The sequence below is a fragment of the Ictidomys tridecemlineatus genome, chromosome 11 (assembly GCF_052094955.1).
Source record: "Ictidomys tridecemlineatus isolate mIctTri1 chromosome 11, mIctTri1.hap1, whole genome shotgun sequence".
Taxonomy (NCBI): domain Eukaryota; kingdom Metazoa; phylum Chordata; class Mammalia; order Rodentia; family Sciuridae; genus Ictidomys; species Ictidomys tridecemlineatus.
Window position 1 is genome coordinate 111,279,191 of NC_135487.1, and position 24,696 is coordinate 111,303,886.

Genomic DNA, 24,696 nt, shown 5'->3' on the forward strand with positions numbered 1-24,696 from the left:
GAGTTGAGATTGAGGCCAAGCCCCTCGGAAAGTTATGAGTTTCCCCCAAGAAACTTCCCCGTTTCCTGACTTGAAGGTGCTCCGTTCTTTCTCATGGTAGACCTTTGGAAGAAAAAGGAGACAGACTCAAGAAGGAAATTTCCCCTCAAAACCCCAGAGCAGGAACCAGATCTCCTTCGTTGCTGGGGGGAGCGAGGATCTGGCGGTTTGATCTTACTGCTCCCGGGTTTTGTTTTACAGGGCCCAGCTCGCAGACCCGACTGCACTGGCTCGCGGCGGGTTCTCCGGACGCCGAAACGCACGAGCACACCAAGAGGCAAACCCGGCCCGCACTCCCTCGCTGTGCAAGTCAGAGGCCACACTGTCTGCTTCACTTTTGTGGATTTTATCCTCTGGCACGTGAAGGTTTTTAGGGGCTCTTAATGCTAAGACATTAACCCCTTTGAATAGGAGACACGAATAGTTCAGATGGTCTCGTGGCTCTGACAGCGCTGGATGCGGTCTGTAAGCCAGCTACACCCTGCTTCGCCGCTCGAGCCTGACCTCTTCGGTTGGGCCTGGGCCCGAGGCGGATTGCCTGGGCCGGCTCTGCGTCCCGAGGACCGGTCGGGAATACCGAGGAAGCTAGGATGCCCAGATTCAGGCTAGGAAACTGCCCCGGAGCGAACCAAAGGAGCGCGCTTGCTTGTGAACGAGAGAGCTTCTAACTTTACTCTGTGGCTGCAGCTAAACTTTAGCAGCAGCAGGCCTGGGGCCGAAGCCCACGTTCCCCAGGCTCTGGTTTGTGGATGTCCTCCTAGGGTCCACGCCTCGTTGCTTCTTTGGCTAACAGGATCTGCAGGGTGGTGGGCCCGAGCCAGGGGGTTGAGAATCGCAGGAGTTGGACAGGCGCTTGCGGGTCAGGGAGACCCAGGTGTGTGCGTGCAGTGGTGCCAAATAACTATGGAACCTGCATCTATACATCCTCGCCCCGGGGTTTGGAGCATCCCGGGACCAGTTAGCGTCTGTGGCCTCCTAACCCACTGCCTCTTAGCTTCAGAGGCGTTCCATTGCCAAGATCCAAAGGAAAATTTTTGTGAAGGTTCAACAATCTCCTACGCATTTGCGTGATATCGCCTCGCCCCTGGCTGGCTGATTGAATAGCGTGGAGGCTGAGTTCCTAATCCGACTTCCCACTTCCTGGGTTTTCTCACCCCTCTGCCTCAGATAAAGAAACTGATCCTTGATAGTATGATCTAGGAAGGCAGAGAAAATTTAACAGTCACAAGACTGCCCCCAGGTGATGGTTTTCGGCAATAACATTTCTGGGCAATTTTAGGTTGCATTATCTTTTTTTGAGCTCATGTCATCTCTGGCAGAAAAGTTATTGAATCCAAACGTTTAGGTTAATCCCCCAAGAAAAGGAGAAATGGCTCCGAGAAAACCCCTGCCCACAGACTTGGAGAATTCGTTCCATTTGTCTTTCTAGCCCTACTACTGTTAACATTTGATAACTGCACTTTCAGAATCGAAATTTCCACTCCCCAACAGGCAGACATGCTTCTTTCTAACCATCCCCTTTTCTTCTTTTTTCCCTCCCCTTCTTCCTAGTTTTTTTTTTCTTTCTGAAACAATAGCACGGGCTGCTGGAGTCAGTCTGATGATATAATCCTTAAGGCATTCACGGGCAGACCAGGGGCCAAGCTATCAAAGGGTTCAGCTTTTTCTTCTTCTTTTTTTAAGCTGTTTACTATTCAGGAAATTTGGTAATTATTTTTTTTCTCTCCATGTAGTGGTATTGCCCTCTTCCTTTTGATATTAGATCCTCTATGGGCCCCTAGCTTCATGCTGGAGAGAAAGAAGAAAGATGAAGGGACAGAATTCTGCATCAGAATGCAATTTTCCTTTATGTCATCATTGCTGCTAAAGACCAGCTGAAGGCTTCCAAAGGAACAGGAACCCCCAGAGCACACAGAGTCCTCATGTTTCTAGGGACAGAAGAGAGTGCCAATTCCACTTATTCTTTTACACCACAAACTTGGGTTTTTTGTACCTCACTCCACCAAAATACATTCAGTGTTTTTATAGTAAGATTGAAAAGGCACACCAGGAGGGCAAAGGAAAGATAATAACCACAATTTAAAAATCCTTTGTTCAGAATGCTCCACACTGAATCATGGCTTTTTTGGGAGGATGTTTATTTATCAGTCTCAATGTCTTTGCTATGTAATCATGTTAACTATGGTTTCCTCAGCACCAGAAACAGTGTTCGGCTCTTAATTGGCAACACACAATAAATATTTGTTGACTGAATGCTTGAGAAATGTAACGCAAAGGAGCACAAAAATGATTGATTATTTAATTCAATTCCATTAAAAATTCCTCTGTGATACATTTCTTAAGCTAACATATCCTACAAAGAAAGACTATTTCTGCTAGACCATAAGAGACAGACTACATTCAGTGACTTCAAGTTTTGTCTGTCCAACTAAACTATTAACATACTGCAATCAGAGACTCAATGGAATACTTTGTACACATTGTAAACAATGTTTTGTGCATTGCTCTACACATCCATCAATCATCTTAGAAAACAGTGAAGGAGAAGAAGTCACCAGCCTAAGATGGAATAGGTTAAGTGAAATTTAGCATGCAGGGTTTTCCTTTGATAATGCCAGGTGTTCCTGGAGATGGGCAATTGTGGTTCAGATATAGGGACTTCCTCAATTAGATCATATCTCCTCCTGTTCAAACCCTTTCAGAACTAAAAGGTTTTTCTCTCCACTTTGCTGGTTAGGGTATAAAACCATAGAGAATAGGATGAACTGAGGATGACTCTTCCATGTTATCATCTGCACAACTCTTCTAGTTGCTTTTTTGTAAGCTGTGATGATTGGTTAGCTTAGTGGTCTGGGTTGATGCTAATGAGATCATCAAAAATGTTCTGTCCACATGGGAGCTTGTTTGTGTGCCTTATTCCAAGTACATCCGTGATAGCCTCTCCCATAAATATTTGGCCAAAGAGACCTGGAAGAGAGCCATCCTTAATGTATGCTCAAAGACAGTTGTTTTTTTTAAAAAAAATGCTATGCCAATCAATGTATTTTCCCATAGGAGCCATGTCATACTGTGAGCTTATGTACTTGTGTCAGACTGAAATAAACATGACATAGGACATAACTTCAGGGAACTTTTTTTCTCCACCCCATCTTTTTTATTTTTTTTAATTGACAAATTCCCCCATGGTAAACATAGGCACTAGAAATTAAGCTTTCCCATCAGAAAAATTTCTGCTTTCTTGAATTGCCATCTCATTATCACCCTACACATAGATATGAAGCACGCAACATGCCAACGTTTAAAGTGTTGAACTTTTAAACAATGAATGGTTAATTATTTGATTCCTCATTACTTGTGTGATTTAACACATAAAAAAGTCTCAAATAGCCACATTTAATGTTGGCTAAATTAGAAGACAGACGGTGCTGGGTTTGATCCTAGATCTAACAAATCACAAATATCTTCTCAGACACACATCCTGTCCATTCTCTCATAATGGTGATTAGCAATTGCCAGTAAGGGAGGGCTCTTTCCTTTGATCAGTTAAGAAATTTTATTTCTTGAGCTTTAGGGAATGGCACCAAATTAAAAAGCTTCTGTCTGGCAAAGTAAACCATTAAGAGCATGAAGAGAGAGAGCCTACAGAATAGGAGAAAATCTTTGCCAGCTCCTCTTCTGACAGAGGATTAATATGCAGAATATACAAAGAACTCCAAAAAAACAACAGCACCAAAATCCCACACATATAACCCAATTGATAAATGGGCAAATGAACTAAAGAAGAAATACCAAGAGATGAAATATAAATAACCTACAGACATATGGGAGAAATATTCAAAATCTTTAGAATCCCTGAACACCTTCAGGGAAATGCAAATCAAAACTATACTGATATTTCATCTTGTTCCAGTTAGAGTGACAATTATCAAAAATATAACTAATAATAAATGTTGGTAAGGTTGTGTGGAGAAAAGAACACATGTACATTGTTGGTGTGACTGCAAATTAGTATAACCTCTTTGGAAATCAGTATGAAGAATCCTCAAAAGACTAGGAATAGAACGACCGTATAACCCAGCTATTTCACACCTTGGTATTTAACCAAAAGAATCGAAGTCAACATACTATAGCAATACCACAAATGTTTATAGCAGCACAACTCACAATAGGCAAGTTAGGGAACCAGCCTATGTGTCCATCAACAGGTTAATGCATAAAGAAAATGTGGCATATATATATATATATATGCAATGAAGTACTACTCAGTCATTGGGAAAAATGAAATTACATCATTTGCTAGTAAACGGATGGAACTGGAGAAGATCTTATTAAGTAAAATAGGCTGCAATCGGATAGTCAAGGTTTGAATGTTTTCTTTCGTATGTGGAAGCTAGAGAGAAATAAGGAATTTTAAAAAGGGGATCTCCCCCCAAATAGAATAGAGGAAGGGCGTTGAGGGGGATGGAATGGGGAAGAATTACAAAATAAAACCAATCAAATAATACCAAGTAAATGTAAGATCATATCACAGTGAATCCCAATTGTATGTAAAAGTATAATGCAGGGCTGGGGTTGTGGCTGCAGAGGTAGAGCGCTCGCTTAGCATGAGTGAGGCACTGGGTTCGATTCTTAGCACCACATAAGGTAAAATAAATACATTATGTCCACCTATAACTAAAAAATAAAAAAGTACAATGCGCCATTCAGAAAATAAATAAGTAGAAGGAAGACCAGTAGAATAGAGAAAGGAGATTGGGCAGGGCTGAGCAGAGGGAAAGGGGAAGTGCTGGGATTGAAATGGAACAATTTATGTTAAATGCATATATGAATATATTACAATGGGCTGGGATGTAGCTTAGTGGTAGAGTATTTGCCTGGTATGTGCAAGGCCCTACGTTCAATCCCCAGCACCCCCACACACCCCCAAAAAGAAAGAAAAATGTCAGAATGAACCGACTATAATGTATAATTATAATAAAGTAATAAATGCTTTAAAATAAATGTTTGATAAAGAAAAAATTAGTGAGAGAAAACTTACGGCTCTGATATAGGTTTGAGTTCATTGTCAAAGTTAATGCAAACAAATAATAGCTACTGAAAAAAAGAAATTTAATTTTGTATTTTTATAAGAACTTTATAGTGATACATAGTAGTTAGGTTTATCCCAACAAACTTATACATGCATGAAATTGGATTTCAGTTTATGATCTGCCTTTTTCCCTGCCTGCCCTCCTTCACGACCCCCTTCTCCTTTCTCTACTAGACTTCCTTTCACTTGACTTAAAAAAGAACTTTTAAAGAATTAGAGGATCAAAAACTGAGTAGAAAGTAATGGGACTAATCTATAGGGTTTTTTTTTACATACCAGAATTTATTAAGTCAAATAAACAGTTACCCTAGGATTCTGTGTCTTATCCAAATGATTTTGTGAAACATTTTTTGTTTTGTTTGGTGCATGGGATTAAACCCAGGGCCTTGTGCATGCTAGACAGCACTCTACCACTGAGCTGTATCCCAACCCACTCAAAACATTTTTGGAATGCCACTTTTGGAGATGACTTCATGGGTTGTTTACTGGCCACACAAAAATCTCTGAATCATCACTTACTCCAACATTTTTTCCTTCTGCCTGACAATAAGGGTGTGCTGCCCATGCTGAGGAATAAATTCTAAAATTCACTCTCCTGCCTCCAGAGCTATGCTTGGTATGCTTGGTATAGTTTTTATAATTTCACATTGAAATAAATCATCTTGACAAGATCATCTTTGACCTTCTCTTCTCCAGAGATAATATTTTTCAACCTATATCAACAATCATCAGGAGTATCAACTGCAGAGTAGCCTCTTCACCTAAAGAAAAGGTGTCATTTCAGTAGTGTCCCTGTGACAGAATGCACAGCAAGCAATGTAGTGGCCTAAAGTAATTGTGGGCTGGTCCCAACCATATCTAGGGATCCAGATCTTGGGAACAAAGCAGCCCCAGGAATTCAGAGCAGATTCCTAGGAGGTATGCATCTGCCCAGAGAACCCCAGATATGGTGGGTCACCTTATTTCAAAGATTGCTTGTTCTAGGACAACATCCCTGTTTCTGAGAATTTAAAAAGGTCTCAGGAGAATTGAAACAAATTAGGTCTAAGTCCCTTCCTTTCCCAACTCCTCCTTCCAAACAAAGATAAATAAATCAACAAAAAACAAATGTATTAGACCAGAAATCATGCTAGCAGGTCCAAACAGTAGAATCATAAAAGTCTGGTGATGATTTAAATGAGGACAAACTACCTATAGTTTAAGAAACAGTTGTCCAGTGGTCAACCACAGGTCCCTGGATGACCTCAAGACAAAGTGAAGACCAAGAGAAAACACCATGCTGCCTAGATGATGCAATTGGAAGTTGGAGGTAGGGGAATTGTTTCTTTGCACATCATTGATACTTCCAGATCATTATTCTCCTCACCTTCTTATCCAGGTTTTGTAACGCCCATCAGCCTGAAGACCATGTCTCCTTACTCCTTAGAGATTTTACTCCTGGCTCACTCTCCTGCCTCCAGAGCTACGCTTGGTATAGTTTTTATAGTTTCACATTGAAATGAATCATCTCGACAAGGTCATCTCTGACCTTCTCTTCTCCACAGATAATATTTTCCAACCTATATCAACAATCATTCTTTGGGCCATACTCCAAATTTTGTCCTTGCTAAGAATTGCACCCCCCATAATCTTGATTTCAAGTTATGACCCATATAAACTTGTTTTCCAGTTTACTCTCTCAATTATTATTATTATTATTATTATTTTTGGACACCATCAGTTCTGCCGATCCATCGATTTAACCATCTTTCCACCCATTCCGAACTCCTCACAGCCTAACCTCTCCACTTGCTCAGTTTGGTTGCCATGACTCATTACACCCTGGCATCCTACTCAGCTTCTTCACTCTTGGTCCTTTATTGCAATCATCTGGCAAAGTCCAGCTCTAGATGAAGTCCAACTTTGCCTAGACTCTTCCTACACCCACGCAGCAGAATGTGGCTGGAGCAACACCGTCAACTTTGCCGACTGCTCACATTGTAAATTCATGTTCACCACCCTCAGGAGAGCCCTTAAATGCTGCCTGGCACTTCTGCATTTCCCTGGTCCATTCCATTCCCTTTCCCTAGTTGACGATTTCACACCTTCTCCTCCTACTTTTCCCTGGAATCTCTGACAGATGCTCCCTCTTCTTCAATCTCCACTGAGGATCTTGATTCCTGTTTCTCTAAGAAAACTGAAGCAAGAAAGAGAACTTCTACTTGCTTTTTCTAAGACGTGTAGGAATCCATCTGCCTCTGTATCCCTATATTGTTCCTTTTCTCTTCTCTGGTCTCCCATCTAAATTTAATCTGTTCACATATGCTCTGGATCCCATTCCCTTCCTCTTATTCAAGGGTATCCCTTTAGTAAGCAGCCTCTCTTCTTCCAGCCCCATCAATTTTTCTCTCTGGTGAATTATAATTATTTTGCAATTAAAAATGCAATTATTTTCCCCATCCTAAAAAAGCGACAAAACCGTCTTTGGACTCCATTATCACTGTAATTTTTTTTCCATTTCTCTGTTTCCCTTTACAGCAATACTCCTTGAAAGAGTTATCAGGGACACTGTCTCCAGTTTTCAGGGACACTGTCTCCACTCCCTTTTAAAAATATTTAATTAGGTTTTAGACCTTACCATCCACCAATGTGCTTCGATCAGGGTCATCAATGACCCACATATTGCTAAACTCAATGGTACTTTTTTTTACTTCCTTGACAGAGACCAGTCTTTTTTTTTTTTTTTCCCCTGAAAACAGCGTTTCTGCTTGGCTTGTAGGGTTTTCTCCTTGGTTCTTCCTCTGTCACATTGGCTTTTTTTCTCAATGTCTTTGCTGCCTGCGTATTTTCTCATTTCCCTGAACTTCTGAATAGGATTAGTTTTTGGACCTCCTTTTTCTGTCCATACTCACTCACTCATTTGGAGACTTTCATTAAGATTTCTGGCTTATGAAATGCTATCTATAAATTGATGATTCTCAAATTAGTATCTCTAGCCCGGACCACTCCCTGGTTTCTAGTTTCAAATATCCAATTGTCCACTTAACATCTCCGACATCCTAAGCCAAACTCCTCTTCTTTCCAGATAGGTTACCTCTAAAATTAGTTCCCATCTCATTAGACAGCAACTTTATCTTTCTAATTCTTCTAGTCACAGACATTTTAATTAACTTGATTTCTTCCCCCCCCCTCATCTTTCTCAGATACGAATCTAATCGTAAATCCTGTCAGCTTTACCTTCACAAATGTTTTTTTCATACCCAATCCTGCCTGAACACTTCCATCACTGTTACCCTACTCTAAGCCTTCCCTCTTACCTCCTACCTGGTTTCCCCACTGTTCCATCTCTAACCACTGTTGTCTATTTGCACCACAAAATAAATAGTCAGTATGAACCTTTCATAACTTAAGCCTGCAATGTCTCCCCATCCCAATGTCATGAAGTAAAAACCAGTCCCTACAGTGGCCTGTGAAGCCCTGACCTCTCTACTGTTCTTTGTCTTCTGCCACCGTCCCTCCCACTTAGCTCCATCTAGCCTGTCTCCTTCCCACTCTTTAAATGAGTCAAGCATGCTCTGTGTCAAGGCCTTTGTATTAACCGTCCCCAGATAGCACCCTGTTACCTTCCTCACTTCATTCAGTTCTTTTCTTAAATGCAACCACAATGAAACCAACCTTTGCAACTCTATTAACAAAGTGCTTGCATTAGTTTGCTGGGGTTGCCATAACAAAATACCACACGGTGGCTTCAACAACAGACATTTATTTTCTCAGCGTGTGGAAGCTGGCAGGTCTGAGGCCTCTCTTTGTGGGGACCGTCTCACTGCATCCGCCCATGGTCTTCCTCTGTGGACTCCAAGCTCTTCTTATAAAGACCTCAAACAAATTAGGTTGGGGGGCATCCTTACAGCCTCATTTGAATTTAGTTACCTCTTTAAAGGGCCTGTCTCCCCTAAAGAATCATAGTCTTGAGATCCTGGGGGTTCGGTTTTCAATATGTAAATTTTGGCAGAACACAATTCAGTTGACAACATTCCATCCCATCTTCTTGGTATTTCTCCATCTGGTGACCTACCATCTTATTTTCTATTTATTTCATGTCTTTAATCGCTTCTTTACAATGTCAATTAGAAGAGGGCCAAGATCTTTTTCTCTTTTGTTCACAGCTTGTGCCCAGAACCTAGAAAGTCTTGAATAAATATTTATAAAAGAATTTAATGGATTTACATACTGTTTCTTTCCTGAATCCATTTGAATTTGTAACCTCTAATCTCTCAGTGTGGTTTTCAATTAAAAAAAAAAAAACATTACGTTGGCATCGACTCTGTGCCCAGTATTGTGCTTCACACGAGAATAATTTAAAAAATAAAAATAATAATTAAAAATTCAAAATCCATTTTTGCAATAATTTATGCTCTAAATACTTACAAACAACTCAAACAAGTGTGTGTGTGTGTGTGTGTGTGTGTGTGTGTGTGTGTGTACTCACACATATCAGGGGGAAGAAGGTTATCAAGTAATTTAGTTGGTAACAAAGTACTCAAGGAAAACTTACCTGTAAAATAGGGATAATGATACTGATATATTAAACAAATATGTGAAGATGAAATACAGTTTTAGTTTGCCAAACACTTCTTCATATTACGAAAATATTTGAAAATTATAAGAAGAAAGACACAGACCTCTGGGAGCCTTATAAGCCCTCTGGTGGAAGGTTCCTGAGGATCAAGAAGGAGTTAACATGCCTGGTAGTGCCCAGGGGCTTGGTGAACCTGGGCAGCCAATAGAAGCAGATCAGAGATGTGATTTTTGTAATATGAGTCCTTGCTGGGGGTGCAACAGGGGTTGTGCTATCGTCTTACAGAGGAGACCCTCTCTAGCCTGCCCCCACAGTTCAATTAATTTACTCTCTATAAAAATGCAATAAAAATCTCACTTGCTTCCAGAATGTTAAATACTTTTTATTCCAAATTATTTGAAATAGAAATCCTGACTGACAATGTTTTTGGAAGAAGTTGGATGAAGTATCTTTTTTTTTTTTTTTTAAAGAGAGAGTGAGAGAGGAGAGAGAGAGAGAGAGAATTTTTTTTTTTAATATTTATTTCTTTTTAGTTCTCGGCGGACACAACATCTTTGTTGGTATGTGGTGCTGAGGATCGAACCCGGGCCGCACGCATGCCAGGTGAGCGCGCTACCGCTTGAGCCACATCCCCAGCCCCTGGATGAAGTATCTTTAAAAAGAAAAAGAAAGGGGATGGGAAGAAGACAAAGTAGCTCTATTTTACCAAAATGGATTATAGTTTAAAGACATTGCAAGATTTTAAAAACATGTGGGCCAGGACAAAAACAATTTTTAGCATCAAATGGCAGATATGCAGAATGACTCTTGTCATTCTGGTGTTCCTAACAGTGGATGGCAGAATTAAACCTTTTATTCTGAAAATTCACAAAACTTTGGGAGAAGTTGTGTGATGCTGACTGCAACCTCTTCATTATCACAGAAGTCTACATTCACTAAAGTCCCAAGTTTGACTAGTTTTGGGATGTGCTAAACAATTCTATGTTTGTACTATCCAAAACATTCAGCTCCTATGTCAAAGATATAGTTTGCTGTGTGTGGTAATAATAATATTTTATTAGGTTTTGGATTTGTGTTACTGAGCTTTCCATAACTGTAACAAAATACCTGAGATAATCATCTCATAAAGAAGAGAGGTTTATTTTGGCTCACAGTCTTTGAGGTTTCAGTCTATGGCTGATTGACTCTGTTGTTTTTGGGCGTTTGGTAGTGTGGCACATCATGGAGGAGACGTGGCAGAACTGTTCACCTCATGGCTGAGACATGAAAGAGAGAAAGGAGAAAGGACTAAGGTACCAATATCCACTTCAAGAGCATGCTCCTAGTGATCAGAAGATCTCCCATGAGGCTCCCCATCTTAAAGGGTCCACCATCTCCCAATCGCTTCATGGCTGGGGACAAAGATCTTAAGTCTTGTTAGGAGGCACTTTTCCAAACTATAGTAGGATTACATGCAGATTTCAACTATCTGAGTTATCTCCTGTTAATAAGAATAATGCACTTTAATTTTAACCTCAAATTATATTTTTTAAAATGAATCCCATCCATCATCTCCCTATTTCCTCTATCTTTATGATCCATTAAATAAGATCAGTGTGCACTGACCGATCTCATACAAAATACCTTAAGAACAAGAGTCTTCATTCTCATAAACGTACTTGCCAGCCCATCACCAATACCACGTTCGTCTAGCCTGGTCTCTTCTAGTGTTCTGAACCCTGAAGGTTATGATAGTAAGGGTGCCAACAGCAAAGATGGCAGTTTCCTTCTATGATATGGGTGTCAGACACTTTCAGAAATGATTTGAACATTCCTAACGTGTGTTTAATGCATTTTTATGACTTACTCACTCATAAATTTAATCCATGCTCAACTGTTTTTATTTCTAGGCCATATAACCCTTTACAGGGTAATAAGTACTATAATTTTACTACCCACTGTGTAAAAACAGCTCCCCCTTCTTGTTTGTCTCTCTTGGCTTCAGGAAATCCTTATTAATTCTAATATTGGTGATCTAATCTCTGTTCACTTTGGATATGAAATTATTTCTCCTTTTGTGATTTGCATAGACCCAAATGACCTACATTTCAAGGTCTTTATAAATAATCATATACATAAACCAAAACAATCTGAGCTAAATTATTTTTGGTTAATCTGATGGAAAAAAGGGAAGGTCCGGACGGCAGACAGGAAATAGCAGAAAGTCAAGATAATAATTATGTTTTTGTGCCTGATTATGTATTTATACCTCTCTGTCCAAATAAACTCCTTGAGGACAGAGACTGGTTGTGGTTCATTTGTTCTATTCCTTATTTCCGATGCAGCAGTTCTCAACGTCTGTACAATCTGTCTACCTGAAGGCTCAAGTCTATTACCAAGCCCCACTCCCAGAGTTCCTCATTCAGTCAGCATGGGGTGGAGTCTGGATATGCATATCTAACAAGTTCCCAGGTTACCCCAATGCTACTGCTCTGGGGATCAGCCTCAGCACATAGAAGGCTGTCCAGAAAGGCTGGTTGCACTGGATTAAAGCAACCCAGTTGCAGGGGGCAACATTAGACAAAGAGGCTGGTAAGGTTAGTGTATTGGCTGGAGTAGTAGCTAAGGTGCTGGAACCCAGAGAGTCCAAGAGAAGGTGGCTTAAATATGCTAAAAGTTATTTACCACACAACAGTTCAGAGGTAGGCAGGCAGTCCAGGGCAGCAAGGCAGCACCTTGTGCTGAGTCCAGGAACCCAGGCTGGGAAGTCAGCTCTGCCCGTCTTTTCCCTGGTGTTTTCCATCAATGGGTTGAACATTCTCCAGGATGTGGGGGAAAGGAGGAGAAGTTTCCTTTAAAATAGATACAACTTAGAAATTGCACACATCACTTGTTTTTTGAACCCAGGGGAGCTTAGCCACACCCCTAGCACTTTTTATGTTTATTTGAGACAGGGTCTCACTAAATTACTTAGGACCTTGCTAAATTGCTGAGGCTGGCCTTGAATTTGCAATCCTCCTGCCTTAGTCTCCTGATCACTAGAATACAGGCATGCACAACCTTCCCTAGCTTGCACACATCACCTTTGCTCTTTTCCCATTGGCTAGAACTATTTATTTCCCTTGCTGCCAGCTGGGAAATGTAGTTTCTACCCTGCTAAAATTCAGAATGAGGGTTCCGTTACTAAAAAGGAAGAAGGAGAGACTGGATACTGGGAACTAGATAGAAATCTCTGCGACAAACTTTTATGACCCATCTATGAATAAAGTGATGAAAATCTGAGCATTAGGTACAGAGGGGTTTTCTTTGCATTTATATATATTGTTTTGGGGGGAGATAGAGTGAGAGGAAGAGGCAATTATGTTTTAATACTGAGGTTGTTAGTTGGCTCGTACTATGGATCAAAAAACCTTTCTGTTCACCTCAACATGTCCATATTCCAGTATATCAAATGAACACCAGAATGTGCTTCCCTCAGTAGAGAGATGTGGAGGAAGAGATGGCTTGATGCAGTTGTAGAAGATGCAAGAAACACCATGGAAGTCATGATAACAGTGGCTGGGGCAGAGGGACAATGGGCTGCCACCATTGTCACCATTGAGTGAGGTACACAGTGGTAGTTCCTGCAGAATGGTGGGAGGATGGAGCGGGCACAGGGAGGATCCTACACATGTGGCCACATGGAGAGGCGAGCCTTGGCTGCGATGGTGGGGCAGACTGTAGAGGGCTGTAATAAAACCCAAGAGATGTCATGGAAGAATGTGGCAAGAGCATTTTATACAGTGACTAACAGCAATAAACTTACAGTTTCAAAGCATTGAGCTAGAAGAGGATTGAAGCTGAGAAGGTCTCGGGAGGAGCATTTTTTTTTTTTCTCTAGAAGCTAATAGGTAATAGAGAAGTCATAGGTAGAGGAAGCAGAAGCAGTGGCTGGATTGGGCATCACTTAGAAATGGAAGGGGGAAGAAAAATGAGTTCAGGATGCCCCAGAGGCTGAAGCACGTGAACCATTCTGCATAAATGTGGATGCAGACTCATCAGCAGGGAATTCTGCTTCTTTGGATGGAGCTTGTGGGAGCTCTGAAGATGATTAGATATCATGAGCCCTCTGTGGGCTGTGTGTGGACTATGTTGTGCATAGTAGCTTAACAAGAAGATAAGTCTGGCATTGGGAACCTCCCATGGCACCCCTACAAGGATTGATTGCCTGATGCAGGTGAACTTGCCCCTCAAGCTCAGCCAGAGATCCCACACAGCACCTGAGATGAGTGTGATGGGCCAAGATGTCAATCAACCTGCTGACTGCAAAGACTCCGCCCTTGAAACCTTATCCCTGCCTTTGAGGTCCCACCCCCAACCCCGCCATATAAATAAAGCAGGTTCCATTTTGCCAGACTATAGAAGCTCGATCCATCTGATCGGCTTGCCCGTCCTGCCCCCACGCTCGAAACTACTTTCTGTGTCCTGTGGGGTTTTTTTTGTCCTTCTATTTTTCTTAGCTTTTATTTCTCAGCCAGCCCATTCCACCGAGAGGAACTCCATTTCCACCGCCTGTGCGGGATGCAGGCGAGAAATAGAAATTAGCAAGGAGAAAAGGAGGGTAAGAAAACAGTGAGAGAATAATAATCATTCACTGAAGAGCTGGCAACCTCAGAAATTCTATTTGTTAAATTTTTATGTGAGTGGCCCGGGAGAGAAAACCATCACAAAACCACTCCATCACCCTGCATTTTCCTGAGTACTCACCTCCTCTTCTAGGGCAAGAATTTTTTTTTTTTTTCAGTGATACCTGCTGAGGAACTAGACATTTCTTGCTCCCTGGTTGCCTAGTTCATGGAGGGAATTTTTCTTTCCAAGGGTTGTCTCCTGGGTCAATCTGGATAGGCCATGCCATGTTGTTGTTGTTGTTATTGTGTAAATCATCTTTTGGGTGGAGGCTTTTGCAAACTCAGGGAACTCTTAGATAACCCATTTATTTGAACTGACAGTTGCTCCCAGTGGGCTTCCCCGTGGGACATGTTGGTAGGGGAGATCTGGTGGTAAGGGCCATGTACACAGCACTTCTTTATCTCTGCATTCACACACAGGAAACGGGACACAGCTGTACTCCCAGGAAGAGTCTGTATGTTTAAATATTACTCAAAAAAAAGGAAATCTGTAAAATCAGAACACTATTCTAAGTCGAATCACATCATCTACTTTTCAGAAACACTTTTAGAAAGTGACAAGCATAGTCCTGAATTATTATATGCATATGTGGATAAGAATGGGAAGGTTATGTTAAAAAAAAGTTTGCTTTCAATAGAGCCAACACAATGACATCAAATATTAACTGTTTTATTTATCTGAGGACTACTGAATGTGACATTTTGCTGTGGTTTGAATATGGTTTGCCCCTTTAGAAACACCTCTTGAAGTCTAGTCTCAATTGTGAGGTATCAAGAAGGTGGAAACCTAATTGGACGATAGTATTTATAGGCCTTTGGGAGGTAATTAGGATTAGATAAGGTCATCAGGGTGGGAACCCCCCTTGACTGATATTGGTGGCTTTATAAAAAGAGACCCAGAAGAGACCCTCCCACCCCCTGCCTTTTGCTATGTGATGTCCTGCAATTCCTTGGGACTTTGCCAGAAATAAAGCCATCACCATGTACATTACTTCCATACATACCGGAAGACATTGTATGGAGGCCACTGTGGCTAGTGAGCTCCAGATCCTGAGTCCACCCCTTAGAAGCTGAGTTTGAGCCTGATTTTACTTTTTAGAAGCCAAACTATGTTGGGCAAGTTTCTCAACCTTCTGCTCTTCAGGTTCAACCTTAGTCATGGATGATTGGATGGTTGGTAATTATTATTAGCTATGAGGATTAAATGAGAGAATTCATATGAAGTGGAGGTTCTCAAAGTTTAGCAGGTATCAGGACCACCTGGAAGGCTGTTAATGTAAAAAATTTCTGAGTTCATACCCCAGGTAGGTCTGTAGTGGAGCCAGAGTATTTACATTCCTGATGAGATCTCAGATGATTCTCATGTCGCTGGTCTGGGACCTCTCTTAGAGAAACACTATGCTATAGTTTGGATCCTAAATGTCCTCTAAAGACCCTCGTGGTAAAGGCATGGTCTCCAACATGGTGCTGATTGGAGGTGGAGGAAACTTTAAGAAGCAAGGCTACTGTGCAGTCTTCTGGTCATCAAGGTTGTATTTTGGAAAGAACAGTGGGTCTCAGCTCCTGTTTTCTCTTTAGCTCACCATGAAGTGAGCAACTTTACTCCACCATGTATTCCCCAATATGATGAGTTATCCTGAGACAGGAACAAAAGCAATGGAGCCAACTAATTGTGGACTAAACCTCTAAAACTGTAAGCCAAAATAAGGCTTTTCTCTGTATAAGTTTACTATCCCAGGTATTTGTTATAGTGGTGGGAAACTGACTACTATACACTGTTATATGACATTTAATACTGTGTCTAATACATCACCAGAACCCAACAGTGTTCGATGTTTTATGATAACCATCTTTATGATGTGTGTCAGGAGGGTTTCTGGGAGCAAGAAATATCACATTTTATTAGAAATTTCCAACTCATATTCATTATTTTGATAAATGTTTATGAAGAACCTACAAAGAGCAAGATAATACCCACAATGTTCTGAGTACCTAGTTGGAGCCAGCGGGTTTGTGGTAAGGTTTGTCAGTAGGTGGAGCTACAGCGCATAAGCTACTGACCATTACACTACCATCTAACATATTTTGCACCATTTCGGCTGTCTATAAAACATAGAAAATAATAATGAAAATCTCCTTTTGTAATGAATCATGATAATATATTTCCCTGTGATTCTTCATCTGTATTAAAAAGACTATGCAGAAAAGACTTGGATTCAAATCAGTAGACTAAGTAAAGATCTGCCCACATCAATGTAGGTCGACAACATCTAATCCATTGAGGGACCATCCAAATAGAAGAGAAAGATGGAGGAAAAGTCAATTTGCTCTTTTCTTAAGCAGAGATATCTACCTTCTCCTGTCCTGGGACATAAGAGTTCCTGGTTCTTGAGACTTCAGACTCTGGGATTTACACGAGATTCTCAGGTGTTGGACCTCAGACTGGAAATTACACCATCACCTCCCCTGATTCTCTGGCCTGTGGATCTTGACTGAATGACACCACTGGTTTTCCTGAGTCCCCAGCTTATAGACATCATATTATGGGACTTCTCAGCCTCCATAATCATGTGAGCCAATTCCTGCAGTTAATCCCCTCATGTACATGTACATATAACTTACTGATTATGTTTCTCTGCAGAACCCTAACACATTAACCAAGGTTTTTAATCATTGTGGGCTAATTCTCGACTTACGCACTAGAGTTATTTTCAAAGAATAACAATGGGATACACATAAGTTCAACCACACCTCTGCAGACTTTGCTCCTTGGAAGTTATCACGTGTTTTCCTTCCCTAAGATTATTTTCCATAGGGCCTTCATTTCTTTGGAGAAAAATATTGTAAGAAGGCAGAAACCACACAGACAAGATAAACAACTAGTTTGATAGATTCATCTTTATTTTGACATTTTCCAGTATTTATAATAGGTTTCCTTTGAAAGGGGGAAAAAAGAGAGTAAGTATGACTTGGAAGATATATATACCCAAAGATGATCTAGGACTGTAGATATTCCATTCCAAGAAAAGATCCAAAGGTAACATGTTTTCTTTTCCCATGAGCCAGGCTAGCCCTAAGAATCCTCAAAAGTGTTTTTTTTTTTTTTTTTGTTGTTGTTGTTTTTTAATATTTATTTTCCAGTTGTGGTTGAACACAATACCTTTATTTTACTTATTTATTTTGAATGCATACTTTTTTATATGCATTTTTTTTGTGTGTGTATGATGCCAGGGTCTTGTGCATGCGAGGCAAGCACTCTACAAGCTGAACTATATCCCCAGCCTTTACTTACTTATTTTTATGTGGTGCTAAGAATCAAACTCAGGGCTTCCCACATGGTAGGCAAGTGCTCTGCTGCTGAGCTACAACTTCAGCCCATAAGCTTCTTTTAATTTAGGCTCTAGGATACCATTTTGTGGATTTATATCTGTTCTGCTGAAAGGACAGCTCTACTATAAGTAAAATTTTTAAAAAATATTTATTTATTCATGTATCTTTTTAGTTTTAGGTGTATACATTAGTTTGTTTTTATGTGGTGCTGAGGATCGAACCCAGTGCCTCATGCATGCTAGGCAAGCACTCTACCACTGAGCCACCACCCCAGCCCCTATAAGTAAAATTTAAAAAAAAAATTTTGCCCAACATTCTAGGCATATAGGTATAAATAGTGATCATAGTACAGATGAAAAAAAACTAATCTTAGAAAGAGTAAAGGTTTTACTCTTTTATTTTAAAATTTATAAAAGGTTTTACTCTTGGATTTGCTTTTAATACTGTATGAGTTTATTGTGTTCTCTGGGCCTCATTTTCCTCATGTGTAAAATGGCAATTCCTTTCCTATATATTTCATAGGGGGTTGATGAGTCTAATTCCAAGGAATGCAAAAAAAAAAAAAAAAAAAGAGGGGACTTATTAATAACTTAATTCAGGAGCTGGGGGTGTAGCTCAGAGGCATGTGGGAGGCCTGGGGTTTGATGCCCAGTACTGTAGTGAAAAAGAAAAAAATTAAAAAGATGAACAATAATAATCAACCTACTTTTATGAGACCCTGTATACAAACTGTATCAATTGGCATCTGAAGGATTATAAATCTAAGGCCTTTGTGGGCTGCTTTTTAAAAGGGCTGGAATGAACACTTCTTACAGTAAATATCAAGAGCACAAATCATCTCATTTCCCAAGTTATTGCTCACCTCAATCACATTTGTTCAGATATTTCAGTCCAAGGAGGGTGCTTCAAATAGCTGGGGATTCAGACTGCTATACCTCCTTTCACGATTTGCTGTTTTTGTTTTTCTGATCACAGCATTTCGTTGTTGGGATTTGGAACATTGCTGTATTTGAGGGCTACAAAGGATCGTCATCAAATGAAGACAATAATCAGCTAGATCCAATTAAATGTCCCAAACTATAATTTATATTAATTAATTATTTTTGTTTGAAAGAAAGCTGCCTTTGTCGAAGTGCACAGACTGTAAGATACAAAAGCCTTTTGTGGTTGGTTCAAACTTCCTATAGAATTCCCACCAATTTCTTCACCTCCTGGAGGACAGGATAGGCTAATTCTTTGGCTTTTGCTGACCCAGCTTGTAGAACCTTCTCTAAATATTCCTTGTCCATCTTCAGTTTTTCAATTTCATTTTTAATTGGAGCAAATTTCTCAATCACAGCATCTGCCACCACCAGTTTGTAGCGGGCAGTATCGATGCCTGTGCTGCGGCGGACCACCTCCTCCGTGGTGAGACCTGTCACCGCAGCGTGGATAGAGACCATGTTGGAGACGCCCTCTCGGCTGGCAGGGTCGTAGGTGACCTCTGAGGTGAAGTCCGTCACAGCCTTGCGGAATTTCTGCACTATCTCCTCTGGGCTGTCTGTTATTCGGATGGTGGCCAGTTTGTCAGGATCAGATTTTGACATTTTGGAAGAAGGGTCACGGAGGGATTTTACCTTCTTCATGGATGCTAGGTCAAAACACCAACACACATGCCAAAAAACAAAAACAAAAACAAAAACACAAATAAATCAGCAAGACTCACTGCCGGGATCTGGAAGATATCAAGAATACCAATGACTTTTTTACCTGTCTGGTTCTAAAAATAGCAAATATTCATTGTGAAAAAGTCGAGCAATTTATGTAAGTATGAAAGTAAAGATTATCTGAATTATGTAAAACTGTTAACATTTTCTCCATACTTTCAGGCATCTTTTAATGCATTTGTTCACCTAAAATGTACACTCTTACCCAGATGGAATTATGCCAATCATACTGCTTTTGCTGTGTATAACTTTTAAAAAACTATTATTTCTTCTCCTCTCTGCTCTTCCCTATTAGTAATCATTTATTTACCCCCTGCAACCATTGCCGTTTCTACTCCCCAACCAGTTTTAACAATCTGCAGTAATCCTTCCATTTCTTTACCCAGGATTATACACACACACACACGCATACACACAAGAAATGGCTTGTTTATTGCTCTGATAGAATCAAGATGTTAAGCTGTGCTTCATAAACCAGTGTTATTAATAGTTGCCTATTTTATGGCTATTACAGAAGCATATAAAATTGAAAGAGGTAAAATAATAATAGGTCATGTATTAAAATCTTATTTACTTAGTTATTTGCATTATAATTCTTAATACACCATTATACATTAAAATCTGATTGTTAAAAGAAGTCTGACTTCAACGCATGGGATTTCTTGAATTTATTTGTGTGAATTTTTGAAATTACCTAGAAATTTATACCTGACTTATGTCTCTGAGTTGAATCTAGGATCACATTATACTCCTTTAAATACTATCAGCTTAATAAACATGAACAGTGCTTAGGTTCCATAATCTCTGCCCCTGCCACAAAATTTACAAGTCTATCAGAATGCTGGTAGACTTAACAGCATCAAGAAGGTTCCAGACTAACATAACAATGGAGGCTGAGGCTGATCTCTGAGACCCAGCAGGTGGATTGTGCATTCCATCTCCGAGGTTCACTTAAGAAGACAGAATATGAGGATTACAGATTCCCTCTTATTTGATGTAGACTGAGTGAGTATTCAGGAAGGCAAGGTAAGCAGGCTTTGGGCTTACAAATGCTCAGCAGAGGACCCAACTCTGCCACAACTAGACATGTGACTTGGACACAAAGTAAGCCTTGCCAAACCTTTGTTTCTTTACCTATAAAAGAGGTGAAGATATCTGTCCTACCCAATAAAGTTTGTTATTTTAAATATATCTATTAGGTAAATTATATAGTACTTTACAAATTAAAACCATTATTTTTAGTTTGCAGTTTCTTCCATACTTCTCAAACATTTTAGTTATCTTTTTCAATAATCTAGTGTGACGTGCTAGTCCCACATGACAGAAACAATGAAGATTCGAGTTCCAAATCCTGAAGTTTGTCTATGAGAAAGCCAAGTTTTGTCCTAAGACAGTTCCCACCCTCCATCTATTATCCAGTTTTCACTTCAAAATATGCCCGGATTTAACAATCATGGGTTTGTTACTTACTGAGGATGGATTTGGGCACTGGAAAGAACTCCCCATACTTCTTGTTGAAACCTTGTGCTAGGTCCTGAACTAGTTCCATGTGCTGGATTTGGTCCTCCCCGACAGGAACGTGTGTGGACCTTTAATAAGAGACAGAAAAACTCAGCAAGGCTTCTTCTTAGATGGAAATGATATTGCAAGCAGCTGCATTTCCTGTGTCTATTTCATTGTTGGTGTTCAATAAATGTTCACAAACTACAGAGGGAACGTTGAGACCCAAGTCTTTATCCATGTATCAGACAAATGCTGGAGAGATGTTTGTCTACTCTGGTTCAGTTTCTTCCATAGCAGAGGAATACAGCCATCAACACCAGTGTGACAGGATCTCGCTGGGAGGGAGGCACGGGATCCTCAATAGCATATGCGTTACACATAATTGTATTCTAAAACCCCTCCTCATTCCCTCACTCAGTCAGCACATATAACCCGAGCCTGACCAGATGCTTTTTACTCAGAGCTGTGGCTTGCACTTGAAAGACACTCCTCCCCATCTTCAAATCAGATATGGCAGAAAGCTCTCTCTCTCAGGCAAGTGTTTTCCCTCCCTGTCACATAGGGAGTGATTCAAGATCTTTTTGGAACACACTACTTCATTTTCAAGTCAATTGCAATGACAGGAGAATTAAGACGCTGGAAGGAATGTAAATAAACAACATCTCCAGGTACAATAATAGATAGATCTTGCGTTTTTCAGCTTCTTGTTGCTGAAAATACCTGACTTGAACAATTTAGAGGAGAAAAAGTGTCTTATGGCTCACGGTTTCAGAGGTTTCACAACATCATGGTGGAAGGGCATGGTGGAGGAGCTGCTCCATTCATGGTGGCAGGAGGCAGAGAAAGGGTAAGGAACCACAGAGTAGATGAACCCTTCCAAGGCATGCCCCCGGGACCTCTGGCCTCCAGCCACAACCAACCTGCCTACAGTTACCACCAAGTTGGACCTTTTATACTAGCACGTCCGGATTAAGTTACAGCTCTCATTGTCTAATCTTCCCACCTCTGAGCATTCTTGCATCAACACAGCAGCTTTGGGGAGATAACTCATATCCAAACCAAAACAAATCTCAAAAACAATGCTGAATGAAGGAAGCAAATTTCAGAAAACACCTAGGGTACACATTGGCATTTACGTAAATAATAAAATTACATAGGAAAATACTACACATTGCTTATAGAGGCATAGATCTGGAGTGATAAGCACGAAAACACACTGGAGGGGTCTCCCCAAGTTCATGACCATAGCTGCTTCTAGAGAAAGAGAGAAGGAGATGGGTCTGAGGAAAGGAACAAAGGAGGCCTGAATTTTATCTATGATATTTTATTAAAAAACAAAGACGTGAAACCAAAAATATCAGAATGTGGAGAATCTATTTATAATGATTTTAATTACATATACAAAATTTGTAGGGTCAGATCATGATGAGGTTCATCAAGAAGAACTAACCATTTCACAGAGAAGATCTAGTGGGGAAAACTGTACTGAAGTGGTACTGTGGATGGAGATAGTGATGTTAGTATTTCATATCTTGATTGGCAAGTTTATATTTGATATTTGATAATATCAAATATCAAATATAATAAATAAAGTGCCATAGTTTCTTTTCTTTTTGGGTACTAGAAATTGAGTCCCAGCAGTACTTAACCACTGAACTACATCCCCAGACAGTTTATTTATATTTTTATTTTGAGACAAGGTCTTGCTAAGTTGCTCAGGGCCTTGCTAAATTACTTAGGCTGGCTTTGAACTTGTGATCCTTCTGTCTCATCCTCCTGAGCTGCTGGGATTACAGCATGTACCACTACGCCCAGCTACACAGCTAGTTCCTTTCAAAGAAATTTAATATTACCCCCTGGGAGAAGCAGTCAGTTATCTTGGGCAAGTTTCTTACCCTTTCCAAGCTTTCAATGTCTCTGTAAGTGGGGATCATAATGCTGCTTATCTCATTGGGTGGTTTCAAGGATAACAAACATAGCGCTTGATGCTTAGGGCTCAGTAACCCTTGCTGGCGATATGCCGTATTAAGAGCTGACATAATGAAGGACAAAATGGCACAAGAAAGATACATAGAAGGGTCCTTGATGTGAGGTGCACTGTGATATTTTTCAAAGAGATCATTTCCTTTTTTGGTAGCTGACTCATACCACAAACACATAGTCCCAGAGATGCTCAGAGACCTGGGTGGCAATCCTGATAATGGTAGAACACATACCTGAAACGGACACTTCACCTATCAGGTGGTCCCCAAATACAAACAGTATGCTAATAGAATTCTGAGGATTCCTTTAATTTACAGAAAACAGCAGGGACAGAGCAACGAATGGGAAGGTAAACTTCAGGGATAAAGAAGATGAATCAGGAAGTGCTTTCTGTTCTTAAGTCAGTAAATAAATGTAGGAAATTCTACTAAAGGACTGTGGGGGCCATGTCCATTGTTCTCTTCCACACAGCGTGGAGCAGAAAGCCACTGGCTCAGTGGTTAAAAAGAAAAGATGTAGGCCCTGGGTGCAACCCATTCATGCCTCACCTTTGAGAATTTCCCTTCTTTGGATCTGGCTGCTCCTGTCTGGTAATTAGAGTGAGGCTGACGTGCAGAGGTCACTTTGACTCCCCCAAACCAAATTAGCCAGCAGAGCAGGTTAAAAAGCAATTACAGTAGCCCATAGGAAATCAGAATGGACTGCAACTAACACAGAAAAAACAATTACCATAATCAATACACTTTAAGCACATCAGAATGAATATTTCCACATGCCAAAATGGTTCCAGATTCACCAAGCAACCAAACTAAACAGAAAACACATTTAGTTTTCATAATGACGCTGTGTGCGTCTTGCCTTATGTCGGATCCCTGCCTCTTTTCTTACAATTTGGCGAGGTTTTGATTTTTTTTTTTTTAAAAAGGAATAAAAAAATTTTAATTTTTTTCACCTGGTCCCATTGCGCCACGTGGCTTTTGCATCTGACTTTCGTTTGTTTGTTTCTGGTCTCTCCTCCTCCTGCTCCTGCTTTTCCTTTCACCTCCTATAATTTATCTTGGCCTTTACTTCTTATCCATTGAGTTTACACTTCACATTAATTCAGCCTGTCTTTGATTCTACTCACTTATGGGGCTTATTCTTTTCACGTTTTTAACCTCTCTCCTCATACTCTTCCTTTCACTTCAAATAATTTAGTGCTGTTCTTTTAAAATTTATACCCAGCTTAATGATATCCATATTAATGTGCCTACTCTTTTTCTTTTTCTCCATTTTCTTTTTTTTTTCCCCTTACCCTGACTGTGCTTTCTTAGACACAACATAAAACAAAAGTCTTTCATAATTTTGATTGTTATAACTTCTGTCACATAATAATGCGTCTGATCTTCTTCTTTGGTGACTAAACCATTTTTCTTTTGCTTAGTTCCTTATTGCATCTTCATTTACTTGGGATCCACCCCACCCCCCTGGCAGAATTAGTGTCCAGATGAATAATCATTGCTTACATATATCTGCTAGCAGAGATTTGTTCTCTTGTCGTCCCCCCACCCCTCCTACTTTCTTGGCTAGTGTTTGTGAATTTTCAGTGCTGCTGCCTTTACCCAGCCTGACGGGACAGGGGTTTGGTGTTGTCTTTCCTATCATAAAGGATTGATCCCCCATCACTGGGCAATTGTTGGATGTGCTATAATAACTCTAATTCATCAATTATTTAGAAGACCCACAATGTGAAAGGTCCAGTGCTGGGTACTGTGAGAGATATAATAAAGTGGTTACCATCTCCAGGAGAATAGATATTGAATAAAGCTATACATTTTTCCAGTTAGTCCTCTTTCAGTATTC

The 24,696-nt window shown here is 40.3% G+C and overlaps 1 protein-coding gene across 4 annotated transcripts in view; it reads right to left on the minus strand.

The window, feature by feature from the left end:
• Positions 1–17,212: 17,212 nt before the first annotated feature.
• Positions 17,213–24,696, minus strand: part of Wars2 (tryptophanyl tRNA synthetase 2, mitochondrial) — a 74,232-nt gene continuing 66,748 nt past the window's right edge. For 3 of the 4 annotated variants that reach the window (XM_040287332.2, XM_005334931.4, XM_040287330.2), the window contains 2 exons: positions 20,839–20,957; positions 17,213–19,292 (listed from right to left, as the gene is read on the minus strand). In XM_040287332.2, coding sequence (XP_040143266.1) covers positions 18,844–19,292; positions 20,839–20,957 — 568 coding nt within the window. In that variant the 3' untranslated portion in view covers positions 17,213–18,843. The remainder of the gene's footprint in view (positions 19,293–20,838; positions 20,958–24,696) is intronic. The other variant, XM_078027092.1, reaches the window with a different exon arrangement.